The sequence below is a fragment of the Nuphar pumila genome, chromosome 1 (assembly GCF_984573655.1).
Source record: "Nuphar pumila chromosome 1, dmNupPumi1.hap1.1, whole genome shotgun sequence".
NCBI lineage: Eukaryota > Viridiplantae > Streptophyta > Magnoliopsida > Nymphaeales > Nymphaeaceae > Nuphar > Nuphar pumila.
The window spans coordinates 154,650,377-154,675,735 of NC_143249.1; the positions used below are offsets into that span (position 1 = coordinate 154,650,377).

The window sequence follows — 25,359 nt, forward strand, 5'->3', positions numbered from 1 at the left end:
AAATATGATGGAAAAGAAGAAATCTAGAAATCACATACGAGAAAGAAGAATGAGAAATATAGAAAGAAGAGTGAAGCAAGGGTTTGGAGAGTGTGGCGTGAAACCCTAAGCAAAGACAATGAAACAATGTTGGACGTCTCCTATTTATAGACAATTTATAAAAATTACAAAAGAAGGCCTTATTAAAACTATTTCCAAAATAGTACCTAAAACATACTAAAATTCCTAAAAACAACTTGTGCCAATTCTAGGAGGGCTTTTTGGATATTTTTCACATTGGATCTATGGAGTTGGGTTTAATTGGAATATGGATCAGATCTAAAGGTCCATTTGTACAGTTTTGGATTGGATCTGGATCCAATTCACATCGATATAGATCTGATTTCTTAGAAAATGCTTTAATTTTCTCGTTTTAACTCGGATTCTGATGAAATTCGAACTGAAGCTCCTTCGCACCTAAAACAACATAAACACAGGTGTTTAAGTTATAAAAGTTCATATAATTGCATGATTTTATGATAAGGTAATCGATTAAAGGTAATATCTCGTGATATTTTCAAAATATCACTAGAAGACAAAACATCACGATCTTATCGCGATAATATCTTGATATTTTTAGGAAAAAAATTTATTTTAAGTTCGTACTTTCTATTTTTTGTTTTTTTATATTTTAAAATCTTTAAAACATGTTTCTTTATATTTTTTGAAGAAAAATAATGCAAAACTTATTATTTTCTTAGCTTTTTTTGTTGTTATTTATATTTTTTTAATTTTTTAAACTCCCGAGATATACCCAAGATTTATCAACTTTTATACCCTCGCCGAGAAATTACCTTTAACGATATAGGTGACTATGATTTATATATTTTTTGTTTTATTATTTATATATTTTTTGTTTTATAGGGGCATTTCAATCTTTTGTATTCTAGCCATTAGGCTAGCTAATAGCTAGTATTTCTAGCTGTTAGGCTAGCTCAACTAGTCGTTAGCTCTCTCTAACAACTAGTTGAGCTCTCCTATTGCCCTCACTTCTTGTATATATAGGGGATTTCTCCTCCTCATTTGTTATGCTTTTCTTCGTCATTTAGTTTTAAGTTAATAAAATTAAATTATTTTTATATCATGTGCTCTTGCGTATGCCCTTAGTGGCTTATGTGTTTTGCCCTTTAGTGGATTTTGTATTTGCATTTAGTGGCTTGTGCTTGTTGCCCTTAGTGGCCTTTGTATTTGAGTGCTCTTGATTCCATTACAATATGTTCAAACAAACATATCTTCAAATATATATGCGTGGCTTTTCTTACTTACCAGGTTGTTTCATTTCTTTCTTTTACTTATTCTTCATGTCTTGTTGTATCTTAAAGATAATCATCATTTATAATTTCTTTTTTGCATTTTTCTTCAAGTGTCATAAAAATAAGACCATTGACATTCTAAAGGCAGATTTCACAATTTTTCTTCATTGGGTCCGGCAACTAAAATGCCATTTCTTGATAATCACCCACTCTAACCCTCCACATATGTTGTAACGCCCCCAAAATCCCAAACTTTTAATCTTTAATGCTTTACAATCAATCCTTTTTCAGAGTTTAAAATGGCAGTTCAATGGAAAAATAGTGTTTGAAATAACAAGTCGGATCCTGAGCGCATTACAGGTGAACCTTCCTTTACGTAATAGATTTGTATCTCCATGTAAGCATTGAAACCATATAGATTCAAAATAAGGTTTTTGAATATTTAAATTTTATACAAAAGAGAAATTTCAAAAGAAACCCTTATACAAAATTACAAAACGTGCTCAGGAACGAAACATCAGAAAAATAATGGGATCTTGATATCATCATGTCATCGCATCATCGCCTGTCGTACCAACCTAATCATCACCTGTACTCCATAAAATGGGTCAAACTTATAAAAATTTGGTAAGTGCATAGATATCAAAATTCAAAACAAGACTAACATATATGTTGTTCCTTTCGTGATGTATACTTCAGAATAAGTAATAGGAGCATAATAATCTTGTTTCGATATTAATTGTCGAAACAACCGAGACTTCCTGGAGGTTTGTTATTCTATGTATTCTGATACCCCGGACAACTAGCTGAATCTGCTCCTAAAGGGACGGCCAGTGACCGAGAAAGAATTCTCTAGAGGCATACATGGCAAGGGATGCATCCAAACTTCTGCAGAAGTCCATGGGATCTACAACTTAGGATAATTTTTTGGTAGCCCTGTCCCCTAACTCCAATGACTGGGGACACCGAGTCAATTGCTACTCGAAGAACGTAGTTGTTAACAACCTGTCCATTGGAGTTTTTGTATCATCCTATCCTCTCCCTTGACGAAACCAAAAAGACGAATAGGTATGTCAGGTTCTATTTTTAACTAACTCATTCTACACGCTCTGATCTTTCAAACCAAATTAAGCATCTTGCCTATAAGGGTGAATCATCACCATTTATGTGATTTTCTTTTAATCATCGCGCAATTTCACGCTACGAGGTTACCATAAACCTCTCATACAATCGTCGTAGTACTAACATGTCGTGCATGTCTAAGAATATCACTATGTTGAAAAGGGATATCAGTTTCTCAGAAAGAAACTCCAATATTTATTTAAAAATTCCAAAGTTTCGTGCTTTAGACCAGAGAATATTCGAGTCATTTCGGATACCAAAAAGAAGGACCAGACGTACGTACCACCTAGGGTTAGGTAGTCGATGCCTTCTATTACACAGGTTTGAAGGAAAAACTCACTTGCAAAAACGCAAACACCAAATACTTGTTTTGCTTTTCGAGACAACGAATAATACGAGCTTTAAAATCTCACATGTGAAATCTTTTTTTAAAAACAAAGACTTCAAGAGGATGCGCAAATATGTGTCTTTAAATACATGCAGACGTAATATAAGGTAGGGGTGGCAATCAGGTCGAGTCGACGGGTTAGCGGGGCAGCATACCTCAACACGAACCCGACCAGTTTATTAAACGAGTCGACTGTGGCAAACACGAACCCAACTCATTTATTAAACGGGTAACCTGACACAACACGGTTAACCCGTTTAATAAATGGGTCGGGTAAACGAGTTGGTGGGTTAGCGGGCAGGTTGGCGGGTCGGGTTTGGGTAAACGGGTTGACCCGCCCCCCTAACCCGTTTATTAAACGGGTCAGCCAGGTTGGCATACCCCTAACACGAACCCGACCCGTTTAATAAACGGGTTAGGCGGGTCAACCCGTTTACAACACGAACCCTTTTAAGCCAAACCCGAACCCGGCTAAGAAGCAAGTTGGCAGGTCGGGTCAGATTTTGCCATCCCTAATATAAGGTAGGCAGGAGTACGCAAAACTGCATACTTTATAAAGTTATATGTATATATATATATATTAAAGTATAAGTCTGTGCACATTACAGCGCAGTGGTAAAGTAAATGGCATAAAGCAAGACCTGATGTGTTAAACTACACATCGAGCTAAATAAACTGTGTAAGTGATGCATGATGTACGAAACCGTACATCGGCTAAATAAATTGTGTAAGCAATGCACGATGTACGAAACCGTACATCGGCTAAATAAATTGCATAAGCAGTGCACGATGTACAAAACCGTACATCGACTAAATAAATTGCGTAAGCAGTAGCCTGTGCACATAACATCATAGCGACAAAGTAAATGACATAATTTTAAATGGACAAGAATACGCAAAACTGCATCCTTGATATATATATATATATATATATATATATATATATATATATATATATAAAGTTAGAAGTATTATGTCATTTGTCCTTGTATGCAACTTTTCCCTACCTCAGAGATGGTCAGACTCGCTCACGATTCCGAGCGTAGGTTTTTAAGCGCTTGTGCCTTGGTAAGTGTGTCGCGTCTGTTGTGCTGGCGTGGAGAGCTAAAAAGATTATGTTATGCTACATAAAGGATAGTATTAAAAGCTTATTGTGACAATGATTGTGTACAGGGGTCAAACCCGAACCCAGTTCGAGCCGACCGAACCGAGCCAGGCTCGGTACAAGAGGTTGAGCTTGACCACCAGGCATAAAAAGAGTCAGTTTTGTTCGATAAGGAACCGAGTTGATTAGGCTTAACCGAGCTGGACTCGGTTTGACCAAGCCAGGCTCGATAACACAAAAATGGATCAAGTTGAGTTCGACCTTTGTCGAACTCAGCTTGGCTGAGCCAAGTAAGAGGCAGCCCAATGTTGCTGCTTGACCAAGCCGGGCTCATGCCAAGGGTGAACCGAGCTAGGCTCGGTGCTAGTCGGGCTCAGCTCGACTGCGCCTGACCAGGCCTGCCAAGGGTGCAAGACATGGCTGAGTCGCGCTCAGTTTTGAAAACATGGACTGATAGAGCCACGCATGCAGCAGCAATTGTTGCTTCTCGTGCTAACAGAGAGGGAGGAGATGGGCTCAGTGGCCAGACCGAGCCAAGCCCACCTGGTATTGTGCCAAAAGAGCAAAGGAAGGAGAAGAGGGGGTCTGGTGCCCTCTGGATTGCTGAGAAAATCGAAGAAGGAGAAGACGCACGAGGGAAACGGGGGCATCCTACCCGCCTCTCTCGTTTGGCCGAAAGTAAGGAAGAAGAAGAAGAATCAAAGGAGGGGCATTATGCCCTCCACTCTCATTTGGCTGGAAACAACGAAGAGGGGAAGGGAACCAAGAGGGTCTGGGCTCGGTCTGAAGGCGGGGACCGAGTTGGGCTCAACATTGATCGAGCTCAACTCAATCGGGCCTACCCAGCATGGCTGGGTCACTACCATAGTGAGTGGCCAGTCCACAACTGAGCAAGCCATAGCCGTGTAAGTTTTCCTTCCTGCTCCTGTATTGAGAAAGAGAAGAGAGATAGAGGGAGAGATCGATTGTGGCTGCCACGATTTTTGTAAAAGAAATTGTGACCTAAATGTGTATTTAAGTTTACATTACACTATGGGTTCGGGTCTGGTATATCCAGACCCAATAACAAAATACATGATCTTTACATGGACGGTGACATGGATCAGGTCGAATCCTGCACCTTTTTCACCCCCCCACCCCCCCTCAAGTTGATGATGGTTTTGGACCATGAATAACTTGCTTTTAAGCATCCAAAAGCGATCCTTGGTTAACCCTTTGATAAATATGTCTGTAACCTGTCTTTCAGTACTAACAAACTCAGGCTCAATCTCTTTTTCTTCAACCTTCTGTCTCACAAAGTGTTGGTCGATCTCAATGTGCTTGGCACGACTGTGATGTACTGGATTGAATGACATATTGATAGCACTTTGATTGTCACAGAGCAAGGTAGTGTGGGAGATCTTTTCTCCTACTTCAGTTAGAAGATGCCTGATCCATGTGACTTCGGCAGTGGTAGCAGTCATGGATCTATATTCAGCCTCAGTGCTTGATCTAGCGATAGCTTTTTGTTTTCTACTGCTCCAAGTGACTAAATTTCTTTCAATGAAGGCACAATATCCTGATGTAGATCTTCTTTCGTCGGGATCTCCTGCCCAGTCTGCATCACAATATACAGTAATTTCGTGCTCGTTTTGGCCATAGGACTGTGGTAAATATATCAATTCATCCCCAATAGTCCCTTTCAGATATCTAAGGATCCTCTTGACCGCTTCCATATAACCAGTGCGTGGCGCATGCATAAATTGAGACACTTGATTGACTGAATAAACAATATCAGGTCTAGTGAATGTGAGGTATTGTAACATTTCTATTATGCTGCGATACCTGGTGGGGTCATCACACAGATCTCCATCATGAGCGCTAAGTTTTTGATGAAGTACACTCGGAGTTCCTAGAGGTTTGTAGTCTTTCATGTCTGCCTTGCTGAGAACATCTACGGTGTACTTGTGTTGAGTGAGTGTCAATCCATGAGCCTGGTTATCAACTTCTACACCTAGGAAATAGCATAGAACTCCAAGGTCTTTCATTTTGAACCTTTGACCTAATAAGTCTTTTATTTCTTGGATGTGGTCCGCAGAGTTTCCTGTGATGATAATATCATCGACATAAATTAATAATAGAGTGGTCACAGACTGGCTTTTAAAGATAAATAATGAGTGGTCCAGCATGGAACGTGAAAATCCATGTTTCTGAATCTCGGATGAGAAGCTATCAAACCAAGAGCGAGATGCTTAATTCAGGCCGTAGATGGCTCTTTTTAGCCTGCATACATGGGTTTTACAATTTTGTTCTTGATATCTAGGGGGTTGTTCCATGTATACCTCCTCCTTCAAATCCCCATGTAAGAATGCATTTTTTACATCAAGTTGACTCAACTTTCATCCATGTTCAACAGCCAAGGAAATGATAATTCGAATCGTTCACATTCTTACAACCGGACTAAAAGACTCATCATAGTCTTGCCCTGCTTCTTGAGTGAATCCTTTTGCTACAAGCCTTGCTTTATATCGTTCAATGGTTCCATATGGCTTGTACTTGATTTTGTAGACCCATTTGCATCCGACAACATTTTTGTCAGGTGGTCTGGGAACAACTTCCCATGTTCCACATTCATGCAAGGCTTGCATTTCATCATTCATGGCTTCTACCCATTTCATAGAAGTTGCTGCCTGATAATACATGATGGGCTCTTCGTCCTTATTGATGGCAGTTAAAAACAGTTGAAAATCCAAGGAGAAGTTGTTATAACTAACCCACCTGTCAATAGGATGTCGTATGTGGTTTGATTTTCTGACTGCAAGGGTATGAGAAGGAGTAGGATTAGCGACTGAGACATGATCTGAATGGCTTGATGTTGTCGGTCTCTGTCTGGAATAGACAATGCCTTTGTATCTGCCCGGTACTTCCTCTGCATTCTGTGACCCCGACGTCCCAGTGTTCTCAAATACATCTTCTTCTTGTTGCACGCAATCTGAGGAACATGTTTCATTGGAGCCAGCAAAAAGTTCTGAGCTTAGCCAAGGATAGTAAATTTCAGTTGACATACTCGTTGTGTCAGCTCCGTGATCAAAATTTTGTTCATCAAAGACAACATTTCTTGAGGTTCTGATACGTTTGTTGGTGGGATCATAACACCTATATCATTTGTAGTCATCTGCATATCCCACAAATCTGCACTTTTGGGTCTTGTTTTGAAACTTGAATGGACTGATCAATATGCACATAGCAAACACATCCAAAAACACGCAGATCATAATAACTAGGATAAGTTTCAAAAAGACAGTGATAAGGAGACTTATTTTCCAGAATAACCATAGGCAGTCTATTTATCACATGCACGGCAGAATGGAAAGCTTTTGTCCATAGGTTGATGGGAAGATTGCTGTCATGAAGCATACTCATGGCACTTTCAACGATATGCCTGTATTTTCGTTCAGCAATTCCATTTTGTTGAGGGGTATGAGGACAGGACACCCTTCTTCCTATTCTGTTATTTTGAAGAAAAGAGATAAAATTACGGGATGAGAATTCCCCACCTCCATCACATTGGAAAAATTGAATGGACTCAGAAAATTGATTTTTGACAAGGGAAAGAAAATTTTGAAACAAAGAGAAGACTTCCGACTTATTTTTTATGAAATATATCCAAGTGTATCGAGTATAGCTATCAACAAAGATTAGATAGTATTTGCTCCCAGATCCAGAGGCAACGGGGGCGGGTCCCCATACATCAGAACAGATTATCTCAAAAAGTTTTGAAGCTCTCTTATTAATGGAATGAAAAGGCAATACATGACTCTTGCAGGAAAGACAACTGGAACATTTGTGATTGTTCTCATCCCTATTTAGACTTTCTTTTGGAATGAGATTATTAGATACAAGTTTCTCAATGAAATGACCCCCACAATGTCCTAATCGACTATGCCATAAGAATGGCTTATTACATTCAGAAATATTAAAAACATTAGCAGAAGAGGATGAACACGACTTTAATGAAGGCTTTGAATTCAGGTGGACAGGACGAACAGCATGACAAGGAGCTTCTTCAAAGACATACATATTGCCTCGTCTCTTTCCTTCAGCGAATGTTTTCCTCATGCGTAGGTCCTTGACCTGCACAGAGAAGGGAGTGAATTCAACTGAAGCGTTATTATCATCAATAAGTTTGGAAACAGAGACAATATTTTTCTTAATGTCAGGAGCATGAAGAACGTCAGAAAGAGTAAGAGTGGAATGTGACATGGGAATGACAGTTTTTCCAACATGAGAAACAGGATGGTGGGATCCATCTCCAGTGACAATCTTACTTTTTCCAAAATAAGGAAAGGGGTTAGAAATCTTACCTGCATCACCTGTTACATAAGTCGTTGTCCCTGAGTCGACAAACCAGGTGCCTTCATCACTCTGCTTCAATTTCAACTCTGACAATGCAGATATCAGCAGATCTTTAATCTCTCCACTACTTGAGAACTTCTTTTTGTTTTCTGTCTGTGGACCCTTTCCTTTATTCTCTGGATTATGCCAACAATTCGCCTTGATATGCCCCCTTTTGTTACAAAGGAAGCAGGTAGGAATGGATCTTGACCCCTGCGCATGAGCTAACATATTTGGAGTGGGAAGCAGACCACGCCCTCCGTGTCCACTTCGCCCTTGTCCTCCTCGTCCTCGTCCTCTACCATAAGACACTCCTGTGGCAAAAACTTCCTAAGAATTTGTATGAACGTGAGATTCCTCAGAGAACCCTTTCAGAGTCATCTCATACTGAATTAATTTTGCTCGCAACTCATCAAAGGTAGGAAGGGCAGAGAGACACAATAGGGAAGTGACGATCATGATGTAGTCGAATCCCAATCCACTCAGAGTCTGTTGTACCATATCGCTGTCACTCACCGCGCATCCTATAACTGCAAGTTGGTCTGTGATAGTCTTCATCTTGTTCAGATATTCCATGATGGTCATGGAATCTTTTCTCAACATCTGAAATTCCCTCTTCAGAAAAACCATTCTCGCCTGCGAAACTTGTGAATATGTTTGAACCAATTTTTCCCAAAGTTGCAGAGCAGTACAGTTGTCGAGAATTGCAACAAGGACGTCTTGGGACAAGCTGGAAGTGATGTATGCAACCACTGACTGATCTTTCCTTTCCCAGTTGAGGTACTCAACATTCTTGACATACACAATTGAACTTACTCCTTTGTCGTCTTTTTCTTCTCTCGTAACAAATCCGAGTGGGGCGGGAGTGGTTCCATCAAGGTGACCTAAGAGACCTTATAAAAGGAATGATTTGTCCCTTCCAAATCAAGAAGTTTGAGGTAGTTAACTTTTCAGAAACGAGTTGAATGAGAAAACTTGAAGAAAGATTGGATGAAGAGGAATGAAGATCCATGAAAAAGAAGTTTTAACAAGAAGAGGAACCCCTTTTGTTTGTTTGTTTTTTTAAGTATTCACAGAGTGCTCAGTCTGCAGTCAGAGAGGTTTTCTGATCGTCTTCCTTCTTTTCTTTTCTTTTCTTTTCTTTTCTTTTCTTTTCTTTTTCTTTTTTTTTTTTTTTGCACTGAGTAACTCAAAGATTGACGACCAGAAGCTGTCAGAGGAAGGACTGAGTTTTCAATGTGAATCCCACTCGTAACAGTCAGAACAAATATGATACGAAAAAAGACATATGAGAACAAAGAAATGAATAGATTTTTTGTCGCACAGCAGGCTGGACAGCAAAAATTTTTTATGTCAGATTTTAGAATCCTAGATTATATGTCGCACGTCTGCCCAAAATGAAGAAGGGATACGCAGGAAAGGAGATTTGAATAAAGAAAGAAGATTCACGTGAAATTCACGACCTTTTTGATGTATAGTGTTCACGTTAACCAAGATTCACGTGAATCCTGCGTGAACAGTTTAGGGATTCACGTGAGACGTGAATCCACTAAAGGAAGAAAAGAAAAGGCTGGGAAAACAGAAAGGGGAAAACGAGAGGGGGAGATTGGGAATGGAAGTAGAGAAAAAAAATATGAAGGAAAGAAAGAAAGAATGGACGAAACCTCAAACCTTGATTTGCCGCACCTTCGAAATCCTCTTCAACCGCACCTTCGAAATCCTCTTCAACCCTTAGTTGGATCTATGCTCTGATACCATGTAAGTTTTCCTTCTTGCTCCTGCATTGAGAAAGAGAAGAGAGAGAGAGAGGGAGGGAGAGATCGATTGCGGCTGTCACGATTTTTGTAAAAGAAATCGTGACCTAAATGTGTATTTAAGTTTACATTACACTATGGGTTCGGGTCAGGTATATCCGGACCCGATAACAAAATACATGATCTTTACATGGACGGTGACATGGATCGGGTCGGATCCTGCACCTTTTTCAAGCCGAGCCAGACTCGGATGGAACCTAACCGAGCCAGGCTCGGTTCCTGGGCAAGAGGGGAAGTGAAGGGGAGGAAGGTGGGTGGCGGCTTCAACTGCCCCACCAAGTCGGCAGGAAAAAGAAAAAGAGCAGAGGGGGGTGCTTGGCACCCTCCCTCTTGGCAAGCCAGAGCCACCAGCAGTGGTGGCTCCGACGTGAGGAGGGTGAGGCTCAGGTCGTGCTTCAAGGACTCAAGGAAGAGTCGAGAGAGGGGAGGGATTTCTCGTTTAGTAAAAAAGAAACCCTCCCTGGGAGGTTTAAGTAGCCCGCGGGGGGTCTGTGGCCCGAATCGAGGTTGGATTCGATCGGATCCAACCAAGGTCCAAAACATCATTTTTTTTAAAGCACGAGTATTACATATATTAAATAGTCAAATCCAACAACGAGTGTGCATTCTCAAAACAGGTAGCCTTTAATGAGCAATCTAGCCCACAATGCAAAATCACAAAGCATTCACTTATGAATGCAGAAGATGTTGAATAACTCTCTAGTTGCTCGATAAGCACCAAAAGCATGATCTAAATGACAAAATTTGGACAAGATTCTATACTAAGAGGATTAACCACCAATTACCAACCCTTTTTTCTATTTTCTCTTGAATTTCATAAGAATAGGTTATTGACGGTCACATGAATATAGACATGAACTATGTCACATAAATATGTGTACGAGCATATGTACGAAGGATACAACACGTCAATTTCAAAACACACAGGTACAGGTGTGTGTGTGTGTGTATCATAGTCACCCGTATCGTTAAAGGTAATTTCTCGGCGAGGGTATTTTTTGAAGAGATTTTCAAAAGTTGATAAATCTCAGGAATATCTCAGGAGTTTAAAATTTTGAAAAAAAATATAAATAACAAAAAAGCTAAGAAAATGATAAGTTTTGCATTATTTTTCTTCCAAAAATATAAATAAACATGTTTTAAAGGTTTTAAAATATAAAAGAAACAAAAAATAGGAAATGCAAACTTAAAATAAATAAATAAAAAGAGTCTTTCCCAAAAATATCATGCTATTATCGTGATCTTTTGTCTTCTGGCAATATTTTGAAAATATCGCAAGATATTACCGTTAATATCGACTACCTTAAAATATTGGTATTTCTAGCGATATTTTCAAAATAACGCCGATGTCGGTGATAGTGGTCTCTCTCTCTCTCTCTCTCTCTCTCTCTCTCTCTCTCTCTCTCTCTCTCTCTCTCTCTCTCTCTCTCTCTCTCTATATATATATATATATATATATATATATATATATATATATATATATATATAAAAGAAGAGAATATGACATTTTGAATATACGCAGTGCCAAAATGAAATTGAAAAAAAATATAAAAAAAAGGGAGGGAGTTTGAGATTTTTTTCCCTTTTTCTTTTTCATTATGAAAGGGAGAGGGATAATTCATAATTGCCATCACCTCTCTCTCTCTAGATACAAAGAAGGAAAACAAGGAGGAGGAATAAATAGAAATTATGGAATGTGGCCCAACAACAGAGTTTCCTCAGTTAGATGGGCAGTGAAATGCATTGATTGGTGATCCCTCTATGATCTAATCAATTAAAAGAGCAGCTTTCTTATTGCCTATAAATCAGCTAGGTTTATATCAGAGTCATAAAGATCAGCCTTGTGATTTCAATGTGAAAGGGTTTTTCTAGGGAGAATTTCAAACAAATATTTTTTCAGAAAAAAAAAACCTCAAGGAAGTTTTAAAAGTGAAAAAATAAAAAATTGAAAGTGCAAAATCGAATTATTCATGAAAATACAAGATGATGACAATATTGCATTATTTTCATTTTATGCTTTAATTAGGGCCAGGGTTTATGGATTTGTGTGCCCTATGACTACACAGTTATCAGTTTCTCTTCATAAAAATCAAAACATTTCACTGCCTGCAACTCTGGGAAGTTCAAGTATGCAGCAGAACTGAGCATTTGGAAGCTTCCATATCCTTCTTCCTTCAAATTTGAAGGCATAAGAATGGCACCTACTAGATTGTGCATGTCAAACCAAAAGATCAGGGAGCACTGAGTTATCATGTGGTTCCAACTAACAAACCATTTCTTACTGGCCCAAGGCAACATAACATCACCAATCCACAAAGATGACTTGATCCATCTCAACCTATGTCACATGGGTGCGGGTGCGGGGATTCTGCACTTCCAAAAAAACCGGGTGTGGCAGGGGCAAAAATGTAATATATATATATATATATATATATATATATATATATATATATATATATATATATATATATATATATATATATATATATATATATATATATATATATATGTATGTATGAATGTATACACTTATATGTATGAATGTATGGTAGCTGTTAAGGTCCATGACATTTATGCCCAACTTACTTTTTACCATTTTTTTATCTTATATGGTTGTCCCCAAAGATGAAAGTGATGAGTTGTGGAGCTTGATTCATTGTTTTTTCCCTTGCATGAAGGGGGGTCCGGGGGGTCCCCAGGGGGGCCGCCCCTGGCGGGGGGTTATAGGGGGCAGCGCCCCCTCCCCCCAAAGAATTTTTTAAAATTCCACAGCCCATTTCATAGGGCAAAAAAATTTTTAAAAATCCAAAAAAAAATGGACAAAAATGACCTTGGGTGCGGTCAACGCACCCAGGGTCGGATTGACCGCACCCGCGTCGAGTCGCGTCGACGCGGGTGCGACACCCTGCTAGCCGAATCCCTGTGACATAGATATCAACTAATTAAAATTTACTCCTAACATTATGCTTCAAATCCATCTTGGCCACAAACATTTTATGACTTCTATGGATTGCCATCTCGACCCTTGTTGCTTTTAGAAGTTTTGATGTTTTAAGCAATGAACACTGAGCGTGGTACATGTTTGATCAACCGCTCACCAGTTCAGATAGAAAAACACTTGTGATATTTCTCCCTTCAAGCGTAGAATACGTGTAACTCTCTACTTCCCTCCTAAAATTCATCAAACTGGAAGGGGGGGGGGGAAGCAAAATATGTTTCCTTTTCTCTAACAATATTCAACCAGACACCAACTTTCTCTAGCACATCCTCCACGGACGCATCATGCTGTGTTATTTGTATACATGTTTAGACTGAAATTCTCAAAACTCACATATTCCAAATTCCATATTTTGCATATTTTTTCTCCATAATGACAAACCAGAAAAGTGTAACTGAGACCACTTGCAATAATTGTTTGTTAAAGTAACTCTCATAAGATTATCAATCCTACCAAGTTAAAAGTGAAACCACTTGCACGATATGAATGCTAAAGTAACTTATAAGACCACCAGTCTACCAAGAAAAGAATAACAAGTCCTGTCAAAACTTTTCAGATTAAACCCGAGTTTCTACTTCTCATTACCCTTACGTGCATCAGAATGTTTTGATAGGCAATGCTCTCCTATGAGTCTAAATGACCAGATACATGAACTAGAGAAAAACAGAGAGGCGGTACTCAGTAGCCAAAATAAGCAAAACAAAAGCCAATATTAGTGAAGTAAGAGGCCCATAAAGCATTGGTTTCCTGCAGGGAAGAGCCAGAAAATGCTGCCAGAGGTTTACCTTCATTGTGAGATGCCTTTTCTTCAGTGCAACTCTCATATTTGTTATAGATATCTAAATTACTTACATAGTCATGCAAAAACACATCAAAATCCAGCATGAATTTCAAAAGACAAAATGAGAGCCACAGATATCTTGATGAACATGATAATATCATTTGCAACCTTGCATGCTCCAAAAGAAAATCAAAAGACTAATATAATGCATTACACTGCAGAAGTGCACCAAATCACGGTACTAAGCAGCAGCTCTAAGCTCGGGCCAGACTGCCTTCATAGAACAAAAACTATTCCAACATACAAACAAGAACCAATCACCATGTCTAACCAGCTAGAATCTACCATTCAGTCAAAACCAATAATTTGTTATGCATTATCTAATCAGAACACAACAGGATGGAATTTATAAGCTATGATGGAAGAAGAAGCCAAAAATAGCTTATCCGCTATGGCCCATAACTTTTGTAGGGGAATTAGACTACAAATGTTAAACTCTCCTCATGCCAAACTCACATCTAATTTATGAATTAAATGATGACATGCCCATCAAATTTAACGGAGATATTAAACAGGAAGATCAGTTCCTCACTAGGTAATGATGATTAAACGAATATGTTTAGAGATTTAACTTACAACTCTACGAAGAATAGGCTCCAAAGATGAGCAGAGTTTCTGTAAACTATCCACTTTGAGAGCTTCCACTATCACACTGCAGAAAATTATTTGTGGTCAAGAAACAGCTGCTAGCAGCCCCAAGAAAAGGAAATCCCAACTAAAATTCCCCAAAAATATTTAACAAGCACAGCAGTATGATAAACCAAGGAGTACTTCATTTGTTCCTGAAAATATGGCAATTTTTTTTTATGAATCAAAATTATAGAAGATTTGCGATTAAATGACACAAATATGATTTGAAAAACTCGCAATCTCGACTAGGTAACAATAACAACAACAACTACGCCTTCATCCCAAAACAATTGGGGTCGGCGATATGAACCAACAAAGAAAATCATTATGGGTCTTCCACATGAATCCTTCTCCTCCATTTATTTCTATCCAATGCCATGTCCTCGGTGAGGTTCAAAGCATTCATATCCTTTCTTATCACCTCCATCCATGTCTTCCTAGGCCTACCCCGACCTCTTTTAACTAATATATTTTCTCATTTCTCCATCCTTCTAACAGGAGCATCATTAGGCCTTCGTCGAATATGTCCAAACCACCGTAAACGATTCTCTCTCATCTTATTTTCAATGGGTGCAACGCCTACCTTCTTACGTATCTCCTCGTTCCGAATCTTATCTTTTATTGTATTTCCACACATCCATCTCAGCATACGCATCTCAGCTACACTCATTTTTTGAATATGATGTCTCTTGGCAGCCCAACATTCCGTACTATATAGTAAAGCGGGCCAAATAGTCGTCCTATAAAACTTTCCCTTCAACCGCAATGGCATTCTACGATCGCACAACACTCCAGTTGCACTCTTCCATTTCATCCACCCAACCTTTATCCTATGATTTACATCTCCAGCAATTTCTCCATACTTTTGAATGATAGATCCCAAATATTTGAAAGAATCATCCACCGATATTTCGTGCTCACCAAGCTTCACTACACTCCCATCACTACTTCGTTGCTTACTAAAACGACATTCCATGTATTATGTCTTACTCTTACTCAACTTAAAACCTCTTGCTTCCAATGTCTGTCTCCATAATTCTAACTTAGCATTAACCCCAGCTCTAGACTCATCAATCAAAACAATATCATCAGCAAACAACATACACCACGGCACATTTTCTTGAATTGATCTCGTAAGCTCATCCATCACTATAGCAAATAGGAAAGGGCTTAAAGCAGATCCTTGATGTAACCCAACCGTTATAGGAAAATTGGTTGTCACCCCTCCACAAGTGCGGACATTGGTTACTACTCCTTCATACATATCTTTAATTATACTAATGTACTTGAGAGAAACACCTTTCTTCATCATTGTCCACCAGAGAACGTCCATAGGTACTCTATCGTAAGCCTTCTCCAAATCAATAAAAACCATATGCAAACAAAAATGGAATCAAACAAGAGCCACAGAGGAAATATCCCCCTCAACCAAACCAAAAAAACAGACGAATAAAGAAAATTGTGCAGCACAAGGAATCAAAATTTCTAAAAAAAAACAAGAAAAACATTGAATCTCATCACCACACTGAATCAAAAATTATAAAAGAAAATAAAAAATAGAAAGGAAAACATCAAATCTCATGATAGAAAGGACCATTTTCTCAACCGTGCTTCTGGATTATCACAGAGCCGGTCGGCCAGATCTAGAAAAAAATAACAAAATCCCCAAAATGGAAACCATCACACCTATCCATCACTATAAAAAGAAAAGAAGAAATAAGATCACGCCATCACAATATAGCTATGACACCAATGTATCTTTCCCACTTCCAAAAAGATGCCGCACCGACAGTACATACAACAAATTCTACAGATTTTTTTCGGCCCAAAATTCTCTCCGAGAGAGAGAGAGACCCAAAATTCCCTCTGAGAGAAAGAGGGAGAGAGAATCGCTTTTTCATAGAAAAAATAAAAATAAAACAAAAAAATTAAAGAAAATAATGAAATTAGAAGAATCAAACTAGATGCCGACGATGAGATGATGATGACGACGCTGATGATGATGATCAGACCTGGCGAGAGCGGGGACCTTCTGCCGCTTCTCCTCGGGCGGCTGCTCGCCCTCGATTGTTGGCTCCAACCCTCTCTTCTCCCTTCTCATGGAGCTCGATCGCTCCAGGAAACGAGTCGGCGGCCTCTGCATTCTCTCAAACCCTTCCCCCCAAATCCAAAAACCTAACCCTAAACCCTCAGATTTTGATCTCCCTCCAACCCCAGAAGACGAAGAAAAAACGAAAATTCCTCCAAAAACGGGAAAAGGGAAAAACTGGATCTAAGAGACTTCAGATCACTAAACGAGTGAAGAAAATAACTAGATCCAAACGGGGAAGTTCCCCGAGAAAAAAAGAACAAAAGGAGAAAAAGCTCGACTATAACTGGATTTCCAAAATTCGAGAAGAAAAGGGAAGGGAAATAGTGGTGTTTTCTACGGACAAATATTTCGGGCGTGGAGGAAGAGCAGCGAGAGAGAGATAAAGTCTGCCTCAGTGGCGAGGTAGGGTCGGGTGACGAAGCAGGTTATATGTTCCCCCGAACACGGGAGGGTGGTGTATGTTCATCCCTAAGACGCCGTTAGCTACATCTAGTGTTCGGAGGTCTCAATGAGCGCCACGTATAAGAGAGCTGGTATCTTGTGTGTCGGCATCACTTAGCATCGGAATCTGGTGCAATTGCAAAGACTTAGTATTCTTTTTTGATTCGAGAAAATTATAAAAATATCCTTCGTTCAAAAAAAGAAAAACAATGATTCGAAAAAAGGACAAAAAAAAGTCTTTCGTCTAAAAAGTATAATGTTAACTCTTCAAAGTCCAAATATTCTGTTTTTGCCCTAAGCAGTAAATTTTTGTATAATCTACTATAACAGGAGCTCTTTTCGACAATGCAAACTTTGTCGGCGTCTCCAGTCGAGGTTCCCGACTTATTTTTTAACCTATTTTACAACACATTATCGCATTCTCGTTTCTACCTTGTATTACAAAACATTCCCGTGTTCGTGATCGACTGGTTCGATCATTAGTAGGCATCATAGGCGAATTTGTCACTCGTCTCTTTTTACAGTCCTCTCTTCTTTTTCTTTATCATTAGCCATTATGGAAGAAAGCAATGACGCACAAACATTTCAACCAGTGACATTAAGGCATCGTGAGTAGCTTTCCATGTCATTATGCTATCGTTGAAGAACGTATGTCGTCTTGAGTGTCATTAAAGCGTTGTTTTGTTATTGCAGGTGGATCTTGTCCTTTCGATGGTTGGAAACGTATCGATATTTATAAGACGCTAGGACCTGTTGACAAGAATGCTTGTTTACAAATGCGATGAAGGGCTTCTACCCCATCCGGTATCATCCATTCACTCAGTATATGCATTGTATCTCAAATCGCGATTTTAGTAACATACTACCGATTTGTGAGATATTATTTTATTTTTTAATATCGATTTGTTTGCTATTATGCTAAATTTTTGTATCGATTTGTAATATATTTTGCGATATATTTATCGGTTTGTAAGATATTATGTGTTTTGTAGTGTCGATTTGTAAGGTATTATGCTGATTTGTCGTATCGATTTGCAATATATTATGTGATATGTATATCGATTTGTAAGATATTATTGTTTTGTAGTATATATTTATAAGATATTTGTAGAAAGACTTTTAAAATGTGTGAGTGCAAAAATACATTTTTATGCGCTTGCGGTGGTGATTTTCGTATTCAAATCGCTGCTCATTTAGCGATTTTTATTAAACTCGCTTCACAGCCTCGTACATATAATGAAAGCGTTATCGTCAACACGCATGTACGACATGTCGTTTCTTTTATTGGCATGGTAAGTAACAACTCGATGCTTAGTATAAGCAAATATCAAACCGCAGTTGTTTTTATACTGTGATTCATTAAATTATTTTTTTGACTTGCTTAACCTTACCAGTATCCGTTGTTATATGCATCCTGAAAAAACCGTAGTAAACGTATGTGTTTGCTAACGCAAATTGATATCTTGCTTATAATAGTGGTGAGCTTATCATCTAGTTGTAACGAAGATGATCTATCTCAATTATTTGAAAGATATGGAGAAGTGAACATTTATACTAATAACGCACCTGAAAAAAGTGAACATGTGCACTAATGATGCACATGATAAGAATGGTGCAAACATTAGATTCACTCTTGACTTGAATGTTCCAGTAGAATAAATGCAATTCGATGATGAGGTAGACGTTCATAACAATACACTTAATAAAAGTGTAGGCACTCAGAATGTACATGACAGTACACTTGACTCTGTTCCCGTAAAAGGAATACAATTTAATAATGAGGAAGCTGCATATAAATTTTACAATGATTATGCCTTAAAATTTGACTTCAGTGTTAGAAGGTATTCTTGGTCAAAAAATGTACAGGGTGTCATGGTGAGAAAGACATATGTTTGTTCCAAGGAAGGTTGGAAGAAATCAATTGGAAATCCAACAAGGAGCACGCCAGAATCAAGATGTGGATGTCCAGCGATAATAGTGTTATGAAGACTTCTGAATGAGAAATATGTAGTTCGTACTTTAATTAGTGATCATAATTATGATTTATATGCTTTAATTATGACTCCTATATTAAGGTCATATCGTAAAGTAAATGTAGCGCATGCTGCAATGGCTAAAATACCTGATAGCGACGGCATTGCACCAAGAAAGAAATACAATTTGTTTGCTCATATAGATGGTGGTCGCGAGAATATGTCATTCACACCTATGGATCTAAGAAACCACTTGAGAAGGAAGATGACAGATAACATGAAGAATAAAGAAATATATTCGTTGGTTGATTACTTACAGAATAAATCAATTATTGACTATGGTTTCTTTAGTGCAATGCAACTGGATAAATATGGATACATTGTGAATATGTTTTGGGCAGATTTAAAGTCAATAGTAGATTATGAATGCTTCAATGATGTGTTTATTATTGATACAACAACGAAGATTAATACTGAACAGTGGCCATTTGCGCAGTTTGTCAGAGTGAACCATCACTCACATAGTTGTATATTAGGCGGCGTTTTTTTGTATGACCAGGCCAAGGAAAGTTTTGAGTAGTTGTTCAGAGTATTTACACAGGCAATGAATGAGAAGTAACCTAAAGTTGTACTTACAGATGATGATCACATAATTGCGGCTGCAGTGTTTCATGTGTGGTCAAATGCGCATCATCGCCTATGTTTGTGGCATATCTTTCAAAATTCAACAAAGAACATATGACACATATTTAATCAGAAGGCAGGGTTTGAAAAAAAGTTTACAAGGTGTGTACTTGAGAGCGTAGACGAGGTCACTTTTACGTCATATTGGGAGAAAATGATTAAGATATACGACCTTGAAGATTGTCTGTGGTTACAAATTTTATATGCAGAAAAAGAGAAGTGGGCATTGGCATATGGAAGACAATACTTTTGTGCAAGTATGATAAGGACACAAAGAGTTGAATCTATGCATGTCACACTGAAGAAAACCATGTATTCATGTTTAACAATATTTCGCTTCATGAAACAATATGAATTTTTTGTAGACAGTCTAAGACAAAGTGTGCTTGAACAAGATGTGAAATGCTTCAATACATGCCCTGTAACTTTGGGCATGAAAATATTGATGTGACCTGCAAATCTGTATACACTAACTGTATTTGAATGGATTAAGAAAAATGTTATATATGTTATGAATTGCAACATAGAAGGACTCGTGCAAACAAAGAATATGCACAAATACATTATTTTATGGGAGGGCAAAGAGCATAAAAAAAGGCAAAAAGCATATGTCACGTATAATGTTGACAACAGAAAAGTTGAATGTACATGTAAAATGTATGAATTCAAAGGTATTTTATGTCGTCAATCATTAAAGGCACTTAATTAAGAGAAGATACAAGAAATACCTGAGTCATATTTAATGCGAAGATGGATTGGACAAGCAAAGATTGAACTACTCGATATAGATAATGTTAGTCAATTTGGTGTTAATGAGAAGTGCCACATAGCCTCCCGTTACCAACAACTATATAGGTCATTTATGCATGTTGCAGATTTGACATTGAAAAGTGAAGAAGGCTATGTATGCATGAGAAAAGCGTCAAGGGAGTTACTTGAAAACATGCAGTTAATTCACCACCAGTCCAAAATAATGGGATCAAACAACGTATGTGAAAATCATGCTTCCCTTGACACTCCTGAGAAGTTGCGCCAAAGCGTAAACATCATCTTCAACAAGTCAGTAGTAAACATTGTTGATTATGATGAAAATATTCACCACGCGAAGGGTATAAAAAAAAAAAACCTGCCTCTGATCGCAATCATTGGAGGGCAAAGAGTGCACTAGAATTGGTGGACAAGAAAATGTCTAAGAAACAACCAACCTCTAATCAAAAGCAACAAAGTCCGTCGCATGAACATGTATGTAAGACATTATATTGCTTTCCATGTAAATTGCATTACGTGAAGCTTATCAATATCTAACTTGTGTAATTTTCAACATGAAAAATACCCTACCTTCGTCATTTTCAACATTGTAACCTTCCATCCTCCCGACCAGATTTCTCGGAATGATAGCTTCAGTTTTATAGGTCTTTTGGTATGTAATCAATGCTGGGAGGAGGTTTGTATTTATTGTAAAACTTAATGCATTTATTGAAGAATGCACATGGGAGCCAGAGGCCAGAATGAGGGAGAAATACCCTAATCTTTTTGTGGCCTAGCGTTCGTGATTTCGCGAATGAAATCCCTTTTTAGGAGGGCAGGATGTAAGAACCACGATATTTCTGAGATATTTTGTATTGGCATGTGCTTCATTATTTGTTACTTCTTGCTTTGTCGCAAAAATTTCTCGTAATTGTGCTAATATAGCAATACGAAGTCTTAATCGCAAAAGATTCGATTTAAAAAGCAATTAAGCACGACCTTGGCGAACTAAGGTCCGATATCCCTAGACTAGATTTATAACACATCTAAGTAGGTTCATCCCGAATTTGAAACCTAAACTAGAAAAATATTTCATGTAGTATGGCGAAACGGGTATATCGGTAGATACGAGTCACGACGAGAGTGAATGAAAAACCTAAATGAATAAATTTAAAACTCAGGTTTTAGTTTACAAAGGATAAGGTTTGAAATGAAATTGCTTAAATGATTGAAACTTAGCTTTTAAATGAAAAATTTACTAAGGTTTTATGAGATATTAAAATTTGCTTTTTGTAAAGTTAAAAGAGACCTTTTCAAAAAAATCTCCAAGACCTAATTTGGAATTTGGAAAAGGGTAGTTAGCATGGGGATCACGTGAGCATGAGCTCAGCCCATGCTACAAATAAAAATAATATAAGAAAACAATAATACAAAAAAAGGTATTTAAATAGCATTTTTGAAAAGCATGAATTTTCAAAAGTTGGGGTTGGGTTTTGGCATTACCACAAGAGGTTGCCCAAAACCCAACGGCTATTGGGCTGGAGGGGGCGCCCCTTAGGGGGTAGCTCCAGCCCATCAAGTCAAAAAAATAAAAAAAATAAAAATAAAAAGTTGATTTGATTTTTAAAGAGGGTTTGACCTTGGAGTCAAAAGTGGGGTCTATGGAAGGAGACCTACTCTCCCTAATTTAGGGAGAGTGGTTGGGGGCTAGGCTCAAGGGTGGTACACCCTTGAGCTTGGCCCATCATAGGGGGGGGGGGGGGAGGGTCAAATCCCTTGCCCAGCCCTTATAGCACCTAGAGGGAGGGGGGGCGTGTGGGAGGAGAGCCCTCTATCTCCTCCCCTCTCATCCCAGCCCTCCATCTCATGGAGTGGCTATTTAAGGGAGGGAGGAGAGAGAAATTCATTTTTCTCTCTTCCCCCTCCTTAACCGTCTCCCTCCATCTTTCCCTTTTTTCTCTCCTCTCCCAAGTGTGAGAGTGAAGAGAGTGTAGAGAGTGAGGTGAGTGTGGCTGAGAGAGTGCAAGTGAGGGCACCAGCACCACCACACCGGAGCCATCTCCATCCCTACGCCGGAAAACCCCGAAGGTGAAGAGCTTCCACTTTGCAATCCATTTTCTTTTGAAAAATGCATGAAAAAATTCGTTAAGGTTGGTCTGAGTTTTTCCTTTTCTTTTAAGTCATGAAACTTGTATGGGTGTGGGTGCATTTTAGAGGGATCGACACATTGCTGTGGTAAACGCACACACACCGGACGTTCTATGCAATGAAACTGTCCTTGGGCGATTTCGGAGTTCTGGAGCTTCGGAGTCTCCTCTGCTTAGAAGACCATATCTCACTCGATACTAGTCCAAATGAGACTATCTTGGACTTTTCGGAAAGGGGAGACAACGTTCTCCAACCTTCATGTTTACAGTTTTCACTGGTTCAGTCTTCCACCCTCGCTAAAAAGCCTCGTTTTAGCAGACGTTCAGAACTTCTTTCAGTGCACAGGAAGTCCTGAACATTGTCCGGTAATCCGGTGGTATTTCTTAAACTGTTTGTCGGAATTTTTCACGCTATAACTTGTTGCAAAGGTAGAACAATTATCTACGACTTCGATGTTTGCGATTTCCCCTGATTTGCTTTGTAAGCCCTTTAAAAAGTCATGTTTTAGCAGACTGACAGGTTTTTGACAGTGGTCTAGAAAGTTCCAGACATTGTCTGGTAACACAGAGACATTTCCCAGACCGATGGTCGGATCCGAGTGATCTTGGTGTCTGTGCGAAGCTGAGACGTGGATCTAAGAGTTTCGTGTTGGAAATTTTTGCTGTTTCAGTGCAGACTAACCCCAAATCGGGTCATCTTTCAGGCAATTTTTAGGTCATGTAAATAACTATATAACTATATAACTATATATATATATATAAAGAGAGAAGTTGGTTGGGACTCGCCGCGTCCCGCTGCAACCTCTGCAGCGTTGGGTATGGCAGGGTGGTCTGACCCACCTCGGAGTTCAAACCCACCCGTGGGATCTTCCTCAATCATGTGGGGGAAGGGGCGCCACACGGGACGCCCACGGTTTTGGGTAACCGGGTGTGCTTTACACACGGAGTACCCTTTTTGTTGGGACGTGCCCCAGCAGAATGCAGCCTTGCTGCTGGCTCTCCCGTGGCCAAGGAGGTTTCCTCCTAGACCCGGCAGGATCTGGTCCAACGTGGACTAGACCAGCTGGTCGCTGGCCAGTTGCCTTCCAACAGCACCCTAGTCGCACCCGATGGTGCAGGATGCTCGTGGCCTTTGCGGGCTGCTGCCGTATTAGCAGCCCAGGTCTGACATACGAGTCAGACCAGAGACAAGGCCAGGTCTAGTCCAGCAGACCAGACCGTCCAAAAGTCTCCGGTGGGAGCCCCGCAGTATTGTCGGGTGCTAAGTGCGCCCGGGGGACTTTGCCGACCGTCAAGGGGGGGGGGTACGTGTCCGGCTGCAACCACTTTGTAGTCTCATTGTAGAGCTTAGTAATGCTCGTATTAGTTGTCATGGTAAACATGAGAGTCTGGTACGAGAAACCCAAATAACCTACTTGTGCGGAATCCCCTTCGTCGCCATTTCAAAGCACGAAAATACGTGCATGAAGACAAAACCAATGGAGAGTCACAAATGGACTCCTTGTGGCACGTGTATGATGTCCAAACAGCCCGTTTAGTATACTTGGCACCAACGGTGCATGTTTCGGAACTACCTGTAGGGCCTGGTGGGCTACAGATAGCCTTGTTGGCATTTTGGCACACGTTGTGCCATTTTACCCTTGCACGTCCCGTCAGTGGTCCCGAATGACCACTTTAGCCTTCGCTGACACATCGTGATAAGTATTTAAGGACGTATAGTGAGGCGAGCAGGTACGCTGCCCACGTACCTTATCACGATTCCTAAGTACAGGGTTTTTTGACGTTTCCAGCAGAAAACCGGCGTTTAGGCCTCTTTGAGTTTTTCTAGTGCGGTGACACATCTTGGATGTATTGACGTAAGCCCCGTACACATGGGGTTACTTTAAGAATCTTTCTCGACACTCATAAGTGTTGACACTGCGATTTTTCCCTAAGCGAATGGTTTTGCTAAGTGTTGGAGCCGACGTAGGGCAGCGGAAATATGTGTATTGGAGAGATCCGTGCTTAAAGCTTTGGACGCTTGTTGTCGTACAAACATGACGATATATATATTTTGAGCATGTTATTACTCAGAATTGTGCTTTTATGAATATGTGTTCCAAATAGTAATAATGTGTGGTTTATGCACGTGGCACATCATGACACGTATGTCACCCGTTCGGATTCATCGAGTACCTCTTGTTTTGGCTCACATTAGTATATCAATGGATATACGACGCACCAAAGGCGTGTGTTGTACTCGATGCGACATACACCTGGAAAGAACTGAAAGCACTGTAGGGTATGACACTTTCGACCTGTTGAGGTTTGGGACTCGGTTGCAGTCTTCGGGCAGTGGCCCGGGTTTGTGAGAGTTTACTCACAACTTGTGTCACCCTAGGCATAAAATGAAAATGTTATAATATCGTCTTTAGAGGCGATGTGCTCGTGTGGCCGTGAGAGGCTGAGCACGTGAATGGGCAGGCCAAGTCCTCGTTTGCGTACCCCGCGGGGACCACGAGGCACAACTACCTCGAAGGGAGGTATGACCTAAAGAATGAGCCTAAATAAGATAATCCTGCCGCGCCCCATTCACAAATTTGGTCACCCAGGGAGAGGGTGAATGGTACAGCCCCGAGTGACGTGTCGTTACTACAACCTGTTCTTTTGAGGAGCCGATGTGCCCTCTGACCTCCAGTCACTCGGAGTTAGGGAGGTCAAGGTTGCCCTCC

The 25,359-nt window shown here is 39.6% G+C and overlaps 1 protein-coding gene across 3 annotated transcripts in view; it reads right to left on the minus strand.

The window, feature by feature from the left end:
* LOC149849238 (calmodulin-binding protein 60 C-like) overlaps window positions 1-17,056 on the minus strand; it is a 62,211-nt gene extending 45,155 nt beyond the window's left edge. For 2 of the 3 annotated variants that reach the window (XM_089999085.1, XM_089999066.1), the window contains exons 1-2: window positions 16,577-17,055; window positions 14,511-14,586 (exon numbers count right to left, since the gene is read on the minus strand). In XM_089999085.1, the coding sequence (XP_089855211.1) occupies window positions 14,511-14,586; window positions 16,577-16,707 (207 nt within the window). In that variant the 5' untranslated portion in view covers window positions 16,708-17,055. Of the gene's footprint in view, window positions 1-14,510; window positions 14,587-16,576 lie in introns of all 3 variants that reach the window. The other variant, XM_089999076.1, reaches the window with a different exon arrangement.
* Window positions 17,057-25,359: the final 8,303 nt, after the last annotated feature.